We start from the raw sequence: 11821 nt of genomic DNA on the forward strand, positions 1-11821 counted from the left end.
GGCGGGGGGGGGGGAAGTGCAGAGGGTCAGGAAATTGAACAGAGGTATATAGAAGTGCGCAAGGAGGAACTGAGGGTAGCCACTAGACAGTCCCAGATGCCAGGAAAGCAAGAGGCTCCTAGGACCCAACAGGTATGACATTAGCTGAATTACCCAACAAAGGGGAGAGAGAACCTGTAGAGACCATATCCAGTGGATAGGCACGGCCCCTGGTTGAGGGATGGGGCCACCCACCCATATCAAAAATATTAACCCAGAATTGCCCCTAGGAATGCAGGGACAAAGAGTGGAGCAGAGACTGAAGGAAAGGCCACCCAGAGACTGCCCACTTAGGGTTGGGATCCATCCCATCTGCAGACACCAAACCCAGACACTGATGCCAAGAAGCACTTGGTGACAGGAGCCTGGTATAGCTGTCCGGAGAGGCTCTGCCAGAGCCTAATCAATACAGATGCGGATGCTCACAGCCAACCATCAGACTGAGCATGGGGACCCCAATGGAGGAGTTAGGTGAAGGACTGAAGGAGCTGAAGGGGTTTGCAACCCCACAAGAAGAGCAATACTAACCAACCAGAGCTCCCAGGGACTAAACCACCAACCAAAGAGTACACATGGCTCCAGCTACATATGTAGCAGAGGATGGCCTTATCGGGCATCAAAGAGAGGGGAGACCCTTGGTTCTGTGGAGGTTCGATGCCCCAGCGTAGGAAAATGCTAGGGCGGTGAGGCGGGAGCGGGTGGATGGGTGGGGGAGCACCCACATAGAAGCAAGGGGGGAGGGGAAGGGAATATGGAGTTTGCGGAGGAAAAACTGGGAAGAGGGATAACATTTAAAATGTAAATAAATAAAATAACCAATTTTTTAAAAAAGCATGACTGGAGGAGGTATTCAATAGAGCTAATGATGTTGCCCCCAGCAACCACAGATTTGTAAGCAAATGTCACTGTGCACATACTGGGCTCCCAGACTATGAGCTATTACCCAGATACGACTCATTGCTACTGTTCTTAGCTACTTATCAAAATGAGAGAGGAGCCTAATGCTGAAGGCACCACACTTGGCCAAACACAGAGAAATCCAGCTAGAAGTGAACTGGATGCCTTACCCTAAGACCTAGCTCTCACCGTGCCACAAGGTGCTACGTATGCTGCTACGGGAGAAGAGCCATCACAGTCTTTCCTGGCTCTGAGCCCTCTGGGCTACAATCTGACCTTCCAGGCAAGTATGTTTTGGGGTAGCCATCTGCTTTACAGTTGGATCTGAGGCCCACTCCACAGGAAGAAAATAGTTCTTAGTATAGTGAACGTGACCAACAGCCATGGCCGAGGAGGTCAAGGCTTTAGGAGAGAACATACTGCTGATGTTTTGTAGATGGACAAACGGCCCTGTAGACATTAGCTTCTTTCTGCAGAGAGTGACAATCAATGCAGAGATTCACAACTGTCAAGGTGCTGAGGACTAGTGACTGCTGAGTTCTCAGCCCAAAAATGACATCTCCTAGGCCCAGGGACATCACTCGAGGGGTTGGAAAGATAGCAAGAGCCAGAGACTGTAGAGGAGCATTATGGCATACTGTATTAGGCATCCTACACCACACTCAGCCGCGGCATAGAACAGCAGCACTCGCGCACGCGCACGCGCACACACACACACAATACAGGGTGGTGGTGGGGAGTAGGAAGGAGGATAGTTGAGAGAAAACGTGTCAGGAAGAGTTGGAAGGGCTAAGAGGGTGATGACTAATGAATATGATCACGATACAGTCTATACAAATGATTGTAAAAATATTATTAAATAAAAATGTTAAAAAGAAGAACAGGTGGAGATCACACTACTCCTGCTTATCTTTAAAGATGTATGTGCATCTATGTTTGCCTGCATGAGTTAGGTGCGGGAAGCCTGTGGGAGCTCAAGGGCATCAGATCCCCTGAAGCTGGAGTCACAGGCAGTTCTAAGCTGCCTGACTCGGGTGCTGGGAAGCAAACCCAGGTCTTCTGCAAGAGTAGGAGGAGCTCTTAACTGATAAGCCTGATGATGATTTAAAAAAAAAACGCCTTTAATCCCAGCACTTGGGAGGCAGAGGCAGGCAGATCTCTGAGTTTGAGGCCAGCCTGGTCTACAGAGTGAGTTCCAGGACAGCCAGGGCTACACAGAGAAACCCTGTCTCAAAAAACCAAAACAAACCCAAAAAAAAACAAAAAACAACCAGTTAAACACTCAACCAAAAAAATTGTCAAAATCAACTTATAAAAACAAAATACCTGAAAAGGTCATGAAAATAATCTTATTCATAGTAACTACAAAAAATGTAAATATCACCAAACAGTGAATAAGTAACCTCTACAGTGACAATGATAAGAGTCCAGTGAAAGGCACTGAAGGGGAAAACCATGATGAAATGGCCTTCCACGGTCCTGCACTGGAAGAAAATAATTACTACACCACAGTGCCCATAGTAGTCTACATATTCAATGCAGTTCCTATCCCAATAGCAGTGGCATTCTTTATAAGGGTAGAAGAAACACTACTAAAATTTGTATGTGACTATAAAGACTGAATAACTAAAGTAATTGTGAGCACAGGAACAAAGATAGAGACATTTAAAAAACCCAATTTCAAATCAACGTCATGCTACAATATGAAGACACAGAACATGTGCTTACTTAAACTATAGGGTAAGTTACCCAGGACAATGGAACAGTGTTTACAGTCAGGGTGCTGCTGTAGGGTAAGTTACCCAGGACAATGGAACAGTGTTTACACTCAGGGTGCTGCTGTAGGGTAAGTTACCCAGGACAATGGAACAGTGTTTACACTCAGGGTGCTGCTGTAGGGTAAGTTACCCAGGACAATGGAACAGTGTTTACACTCAGGGTGCTGCTGTAGGGTAAGTTACCCAGGACAATGGAACAGAGTGCCTACAGTCAGGGTGCTGCCTACTCTATGCCAACAGGACACAAGCTAGAGTCATCTGGTAGGCGGGAACCTCTACTGAGAAAATGCCTCCATAGGATACAGGCTGAAGGCAAGCATATAGGGCATTTTCTAATTAGTGATTGCTGGGGGAGGGCCCAGCCCATTGTGGGCACTGTCATCCCTGGGCTGGTGGTCCTGGGTTCTATAAGAGAGCAGGCTGAGCAGCCATGAGGAGCAAGCCAGTAAGCAGCACCCCTCCATGGCCTGTGCATCAGCTCCTGCCCCCAGGTGCCTGCCGGGCTTGCCACTCATCCTGAACTCATCCTGAACGGCAATATGGAAGTGTTAAGTCAATGAATCCCTTTCTTCCTCAGTTTGCTTCTTGGTCACGATGTTTTGTTGCAGTAATAGAAACCCTAACTAAGACAAACAGTAAAAATACACACTGGAGAAAGAACAGTATTTTCAGTAAATTGTGCTCAGGAAATTGGACATTCACACTTAGAAGAAAGAAACTGGACCTCTGTCTCTTCTATATAAAAATCAAATTAAAGTAAAAAGGGGAAGTATATTAGGACACTAGTCTGAACAAATTATTTTGTTTCATTTTTGAGACAGAGTCTTACTGTGTAGCCCTGGCTGGTCAGAACTCCCTATGTAGACCAGGCTGTCCTGGAACTTCCTATGTAGACTGGGCTCACCTCTATTTCACAGGGATCACCAGTCTCTGATCCCTGAGTGCTGGGATTGAAGGAGTGCACCACCATACTTGGCCTTAGGCAAACAATCTGTGTTACTCATAGTAATTCTAACATAGAAAATCTGGAAGACTTAACTAAAATCGAAGAGCAAATCACTCATGTAGTGTAAGAGGATATTCTATAATAAATTTAAAAAGTTTAAATGTTTCTAGAGGGGGTGGGAGGTGGAGGCAGTGTACACCTTTAATACCAGCTCTCAAGAGGCAAGGCCAGACTGGACTACACAGCTAGTTCCAGAACAGCCAGGGCTACACAGAGAAATCCTATCTTAAATCTTAAAACAATAAAAAAAGATTAAATCCTGTGATTACCTTCCAATTTTCTTGGGGTTTGTCACTGGGGACTGAACCCCTGGTCTTACACATACCAGGTGAGGCATTCATCACTGTCCTACAGTGCCAGCCCTGCCTTCAGTCCTTAATACCACACTGCCTAGTAACTTGACAAAAATGAATGAAAAGTCTGGAGAAAAGATAACTAATGCATGGCGTGCCAATCAAGTCCCTAGATATTTTCTTTGTTTTTTAAACCCTAAACCTTAACGGGAAACCAGCTTTGTTGTTTGCTGGGCTTCTGTTTCACAGACAGAGGAAATACAAACAAACAGCCAAGTAGTTGAGCTGCCATGTCCACAGTTCCCTATCTGTAGTGCACCACTGTAAAGCACCAGCTCATGGTCTGAGTGCCCGTCTGCTCAGCAGGGCTACACTTATAGATCGACATGCGCTGAGCCTACCTGCAATCTATTCACTTTCTGGGCTTCTTTCAGAGACACGGCATGCCCTTTGTTCTCCTGCACCATTAGCTGCACTTGGGTCCTTAGCTCCTCCAGCTCCAGATCCTTCTGCGTGAACACCACTTGGTCGGCGGCCAGAGCACACTGGGAAGGGAAGAAGACAGAGTTCAGCAGATCCTGAGAGTGCTACAGAACGGTGTAAGGTCCACTGATAGCTTGACAACACCGGCCAAGGTTTCCTTATCCTTCTTACTTGGCTTTTTCTAGATTCTTTTTGAGACAAGCAGAATAGAGGTGCCTATCACTGTGTCTGCATGGGAATTGATTCCACGTGCAAATGGTACCATTTCATGGGAATAGAAACGAGGAAGCGCTGGGAACACCAACATCATCTGTCTTCTTCCTAACTGCAGGTGCAACTTGACCAGTAGCCTCAGCTCTGCCACCATGGCTGCCCCGGACCTCAAACCTTTTAGCCAAAATGAATCCTCCTCTCTTTGGACTGCTATTGTAGGTATTTTGTCCCCGCAACAAGAAGACTACTTAACAGAAGTAACTGGGACTAAGAAGTGTGATGAAAATCTTAGCACCAGTTGCTGCGATGAACCTCATCCCATGACCTAGTTTGCCAGAGGACTACGGGAGAGTTTGGAAAACTGAGGTAGAGAACCCTAGAATGCTACACTTAGATCTGGAATGTCCCAGCAGCAGTTTGGTAGACCAGAATGCCAAAGAAGTGTGGGCCCAGACAAGTGGAGACCATGTTTACGAGACTTTGAAGGGAAACAAGGGCTCTAATGGGAACTGTTTCAAGTTGACAAAGGTGCAGCCTGCATTCTGTCATGGGAACCTGAGTGAGGCTGAACTCAAGGCAACGGACTAATATGCTTAGTGAAGAAACTTGTCAAAGCAGGATAGCATTCAGGCTATGGCACAGTTATCCCGCCTTACTCTCATCCAGATCTACAGTGAGAGAGAAAGCAACGAGTAGAGCACACACTTGTTGGAAAACTGTACTTACTGCTCAGCAGGGAAGGCAGCTGTCACTGTTAAGGAGTTTAGCGCCATCAGCAACAGTGCTTGGCCCTGGGGCAGGGGGAAAGTGCCTTGATGGCACAACTCTACCTAAGAAAGGCTCCGTCTTCTGAGAATGGAAATTCATTTGAGAGAAGAGAGCCAGCACTGAGATTGCTGCTCAAGTGGTTCCCTTCTGAAAACAACCGCCTAGGAACCGTTTCATCACGGTCAGCACCAGAGGCTACACCTCGGGCGGCGGTGGCAGCAGCAGCAGGACTTAGAAGCAGCATCCAGGAGACACTGATCTTACAGGCATGACAAACACAGGAGCAAGAAAGTCATGGAGACTCGTACCAAGGCTTTAGAAAGTCACTGAGGCCATTCAATGTATAGCTCCATCCAATTCCCTGCAAGGGGTCCCTGAGTGGTCAATAGGTAGACAGGTGTCAGAAAAGCTAAGTTGTAATGGAATCCCAGGATACTGGGGATGCCAGGGTCATGGGACACTGATTAAGGAAAGCAACAGACATACAGTGAGACAGGTGTTAAGAGAGAAGCTGTCTGTACTGAAGCAGCAGAGCTGGAGAGATGTGGTACGGAGGCCCTTGCTAGCCCAGGTGACACATCATAAGCCCAGATGCTGGACATGAAGCTGTAGGATTTTATGTCTTCCTTGCTGGGTTCCAGTCTTGCTTTGGTCCCGTTTCCTGTCTCTGACCACTTTCTCCCTTCTGTAAATACTGAATTGTAGGAGCTGACAGTTAAGACATCAAGGCTCAGAAGATACTTCAGATTTTTGAGCAGTGTGGGGATGTCTAGAGATAACCAAATATATTTTGTATTATGAGATGAAAATGAGACCTAGAAATAGAGATGAAATGTTACGACCTAAAATAATGGATATCAAATTAATAAGGATGGAATTGTGATGGTTGGTCTTCATTGTCAACAAGAGGAAATTTATAATCACCATGGAAACATATAACTGCAGATGTGTCTATGAGGGTGTTTATAAAAAGTTTAACCGAAGGAAGAAGACCCATCCCAGAATTTATAAAAAACAAACAAAAACCAAAATGAGTAGAGTCAACATTACCTTCTCTGCAGTTCCCGACGGTGGCCCGTGTGACCAGCGGCCTCCTGTTCCTACTGTCATGCCTTTTCTGCTATATGGACTATACTTTCAAACTTGAGCCAAGAGAAAACTGGCCTTTTAAAAGTTACTTTTGGCAGATATTTTTTATCACAGTAACAAAAAAGTAACTAATATATTTGTTATAAAATATAAAGTTCAAGTTTCATGAAAAAAAAATTAAGATTTTAGAAACCATTTCTACCACTGTGAGCTTGATGGCTCCCAATAAATGCTACAGACTTTGCTAGTGAAATCACTGGTGATATTAAGAAATGTAGAAAGTGTTTAAACATGTGGAATATTTACACTAAATTATTTTCCAAATGACAATTATATAATCATTCAAAATCATATGCAGAAAAGAATCACTCAAAGGTCAAGATAGAGACCAGTAAGTTTTATTTTATAAATCATAATATAATAAAATAATTTCAATCACTCCTTGCCTGTCAACAAAGAAAATTTTTACTTATTAAGTTTTGGTGTAGTATGAAAGAATGCCCATGGTTTATCTCAAAAGTTACTGAAATACTCATGCCTGCAAATTATAAATCTACATAAGGGTAGATTTCCTTATAATTTTGACAAGATCTTGCTAAAGCACAAGAAAACAGAAGTGTCTTCTACTAAGCCATACACTAAAGACATCAAAAATGTAAGCAGCTCTACTAAGCTGTTCCCAGAGCTGAGATCAAAGCCAGGGCTTCACGAATCACAGGCAGGTGCCTGTCCCTAAGCTATATACACAGTCCATGTTTTGAAAGGTCTGCTGGGAAATTTCAAACTTTAAAAGTGAAAACACACTCTGAATTTAAAAAGTTTAAGAAGAGCTCTCATTAGTTCGTTTGTTTCCGGACTGGCTCCATGAGCAGCCCTAGACCCTCCTGCCTCAGCCTCCTGAGTGTTGGGATGGCAGGTGTGTGCCTGCCACATGTCCCATGTGAAACGGTTTTCTCCCGGATCATGTAAAAATGTATTTGGCTGAAACCTGTAACTAAAAATGTTCTGTTTTAAATGATGGTTTCCTGCTGAAAAACAAAAAAAGTGGGCATGGTGGCACAGGGCAGTATGTACCCCACACTATCCTGGAACTCACTGTGCAGTGCAGGCTAGCCTGGAGTTCATGATCCTCTCACTTCTGCCTCCCAAGTGCTGGGATGACAGGCATGCACCAGCTCCTTCTGTTTGTTTTCTTCCTTCCTTCCTCCCTCCCTCCCTCTCCCTTCCTGCCTCTCTCTTTAGATTTATTTATTTTTATGTGCACTGATGTTTTTTGCCTGCATGCATGCCATTTTGAGGGTTCCAGATCCTCTAGAACTGGAGTTCTACGTATAGAATTCAAGGCTATCTTGTATTATTTGAGATCCTTCCTTGGAAAAAACAAAAACATGGTTGGAGAGAGATGACTTAGTGGCTGCTCTTCTAAAGAACATGGCTTCCCTCCCCAGCATCCAGGCAGCCCAGAACTTCTGCAACTTCAATTCCAGGGGATTTGATGCCTTCTTCTTCTCGCCTCTGTGGCATCACACACACACACACACACACACGCACACGCACACGCACACGCACACGCACACGCACACGCACGCAAGCGCCTACAGGCAAAATACCCCCATATATAAAAGGATAAAGAAATTAAAAACAAAGAAAAAACACACAAAAAATGTAAAAGGTAAACAGTAATACCACGGAAGCAGAGCGCTGTTACTTAAGGAACAACTCACGGCCCCCTTGTGGGATTTTGCTGGAAAAATTCACAAAAGTCAAACTGACTTTGTTTTGTTCTCTACTAGCTCCTATACATAATGTTCATTTAAAAAGACGTGAGTGATATGGCTTAAGGGTGAAGCACCGCTACTAAGCCTGAGGATGTGAGTTCAATCCTGGGACTACATGGTGGAAGGAGAAAACTGATTCCTGTAAGTTGTCCTCTGACTTCTATACACATGCATGTGCAACACACACAAATAAATGTAATTTTTAAATATGAGGAAGTAATTTTCAACTAAATATATACACAGTATATATTTATTCATGTATACACCCACATTATTTAAAAATCAAGTATATAGAGAGGTATATGGCACATACCTCGCCTTTAATCCCAGCAAATAATAAAATCCCCCCAAATAAAGAATATATAAATATAATAAATAAGTGTATAACCCAAACTCAAGGGATAAAGTATTTTCTTCTTTCAAGAACAACAGTGGTGCCCTAGGGATGTAACTCGGTTGGTAGAGTGCCTGCCTAGCATGCATAAAGCCCGGAGTTTGATTCCCAGTACTAAATAAACTGGGTGCAGTTGATGTACTCATCTAATCCCAGAGCTGCAAGGTAGAAAAAGGAAGAAGAGAAGCTGAAGGCCATCCTTAGCTGTATAACAGGTTAGACGCCAACCTAGGCTATATGAAATCCTGTCTCAAAAACAAAAACAACCACAGACCTGAAAGTCAGACATGGTGGCTCATCCCTGTGATTCCAGGTCTTGGGAGACTGAGGCAGAGATCATTCAAAGTTCTAGACATGACTAAAATATTGAGGGAGTTCCTAGCAAGTCTGCACTATCATATGAGACTGTGAGGAAGAAGGAGACGGAGGAAGAGAAGGAAGCAGAAGAAAAGGAGGAGGAAGGAGGGAAGGGGAGGGAGGGAAGGAAGGAAGGAAGGAAGGAAGGAAGGAAGGAAGGAAGGAAGGAAGGAGGGAAGAGAGAAAGAAAGAAAGAAAGAAAGAAAGAAAGAAAGAAAGAAGGAGAGAGAGAAAGAGAGAGAGAGAAAGAGAGAGTGATTGAGAGAGAAAGAAAAGAGAGAAGGAACAACAACAAAAGACCAAGGGCATACATAGCTCAGGGATACAGTGAGCACCTAGCATGTTCAAGGCCCTGGGTTTCAGCAATCACACACATACAAAAGAAGAAAACTCAGTACAATATAACTTAATTTTGTTTGTAAAAATATTTCTTTGATCCTCTAAATTGGTATGAAAGTTCACAAGGTTCTATTTAATAAATGTACCTTAAAATGTACTTTGATCACATCATAGGAGAAAAGAAGTAAACAAAGAACAAATCTGAGAAAGAATAGGAAATGAGACACACAGAGATGCTAAGAAGAAAAGCAAGTGAGATTTTCATATACTTATTGCCTTTTTTTGTGTTTTTAAAGATAAGCCTTACTCACTGTATAGACCAGGATGGCCTAGATCTCACAGAGGTTGCCTCCCTAGTGGTGGGATTTAAAAAAAATGTACCAACACACCACCTAATTTTTCTATAATTCTTAAAAGAGAAAACCACTCTCAAAAGCTGTCCTCTGACCTCTGCAATCACATGCCTGTACTTCTCACATGCCATTCACACTCCACCCATACAGATGTAAATAAACATTCTTTAAAAAATTTAGAACTTTGGAAATTCCCAAATAACTTTTAGAATGTACTTGTCCAAATGAACATAGTCTTAAACAAGTCCTATCTGTGAGCCAGGTATGAAAGCACACACCCATAACTCCAACACTTAGGAAGCAGAGGCAAGAGGACTGCCCCGAGTTCAAAGCCAGCTTGGGCACGTAAGTTCCAGACCAGCCTAAGCAATAGAATAAGATCTTATTTCAAAGAAGACAAAATAGATCAGGGATGTCTCAGAAGGCAGAGTACTTTCCTAGTATATGAAGGCTATGTGCTTAATCCCATTGTCAACAGAGTGGGATGGGGGTTCTTAGGTCAGAGCATACCCTCCTATAATCCCAGCACACAAGAAACAAAGAAAGAGTCTAGGTCAGCCTGACTGGTCTACACACTGAGTTCCAGCCTAGTCACATAGCAAGACACAGTCTTAAAAATGCAGTGATTAATTAGTAATGTCTAAGTACCTGGTATTTCTTAAGTTCTCTCTTCAGCTGGAGAACTGTCAGATGCTGGGGTCCTTCTTCCAGGTTCCCAATGCCCTGGTTTCCAGGCAATGGGGTGAGGACAGCCTTCCTGACTTCCTGAGTCCTGCTAAACCACTCCTGTAGCTTGTGCTGCTGTTTCTGGTTTAGTTTAACAGCATCTTTTAAGTCCACCAGAAAGGCAAATGCTTGCTCTATGCAGTCCTGGTACCCCAGACATTCCTCCTGGAGCTGAGCTACCTGTTCCTCCAGAGAATGGATTCGATTCTGGTCAGGAACATTCTCTGAAGATGCCTGGCTAGCTTGGCTGATACTGGCCTGATGGCTCTGCAAAGCTTCTCGAAGCAACTTAATCTCAAATTCCATTTCATCCATTCGGTCTGCCTGGGGACTTAAGTTTAAAGCAGGTTTGTTTCTAATGTTCCGTGCTCTGTTCGCGTATTTGAGAGAATTTAAGGACTCATCGAAATCCGAGGAGGAAGGGCTGACACACGTGATCATGACAGTCTTGGCACTACCACCCAGGGAGTCTTTCAGAAGCCTGGTAATCTTAGCATCCCTGTATGGAATATGAGAGCTCTTCCTGCGTGGGTCTCCAAGGGCACTTATTACGTTTCCTAGAGCGAGCAGCCCGCTGTTGATTTGAATGGACTCTTTGAATCGTTCACCAGTGTTCCCAGTCTTGGTCACTCTTTCTGATCCAGCCAAATCCACAAAGTGGAATTTGGAGACAATATGCCGATGTGAGTACCACTCTCCGTTTTCAGCTGCCTCTGCGTTCTTCTCAACTTGGCACACGCTTATTGTGAAAATGGCGTGGGATCTACTGGAGTGCTCGTTCATCTGGGTGGTGCCTGTGTGCCTGGCCGCATTCCCTACCTGCAGGAGACTCATCACATCCTCCACGCTCTCTACTTGGCATTCCTTGGCCCCAACAATCACTTAAAACACAAAGTTTTAAAACCAAAGTTTCATCAAAATCCAGTACAATTAAATTAATCCCACAACAGTTACCCTTTGCTAAGTAACCCAAAGAGAGAACCTTTTTTAAAAAGTAGTAATGATTCAAATAACAACATCAGTGAATATCATTAAATAATTGCAGAAAAACTCCAACAGAAATTATTTTTAAAATAGGACTCAAATTTAAACTCTAAAAGATGTATTTTATTTGTTAAGATCCAATTCTTGCTTTTGGTCAAACATCATAATGAATTCTTTAGAATGAATGACATTAAAAGCCTCTGGGGCCGGGTGTGGTGGCACATGCCTATAATCCCAGCACTCAGGAGGCAGAGGCAGGCGGATTTCTGAGTTTGAGGCCAGCCTCGTCTACAAAGTGAGTTCCAGGACAGCCAGGGCTATAAA

General features: G+C 43.9%; 1 protein-coding gene across 6 annotated transcripts in view; it reads right to left on the bottom strand.

Moving 5' to 3' along the window:
• Nucleotides 1-11821, bottom strand: part of Kif27 (kinesin family member 27) — a 70835-nt gene that overhangs the window by 48792 nt on the left and 10222 nt on the right. For 5 of the 6 annotated variants that reach the window (XR_002379511.2, XM_021180420.2, XM_021180422.1 and 2 more), the window contains exons 4-5: nt 10436-11394; nt 4415-4558 (exon numbers count right to left, since the gene is read on the bottom strand). Coding sequence is in view for 5 of the 6 variants with exons in the window: in XM_021180420.2 (XP_021036079.1) it covers nt 4415-4558; nt 10436-11394 (1103 nt within the window). In the remaining variant the exon portion in view is untranslated. The remainder of the gene's footprint in view (nt 1-4414; nt 4559-10435; nt 11395-11821) is intronic. The other variant, XM_029468628.1, reaches the window with a different exon arrangement.

Source organism: Mus caroli, chromosome 13, assembly GCF_900094665.2.
Source record: "Mus caroli chromosome 13, CAROLI_EIJ_v1.1, whole genome shotgun sequence".
NCBI classification, from domain to species: domain Eukaryota; kingdom Metazoa; phylum Chordata; class Mammalia; order Rodentia; family Muridae; genus Mus; species Mus caroli.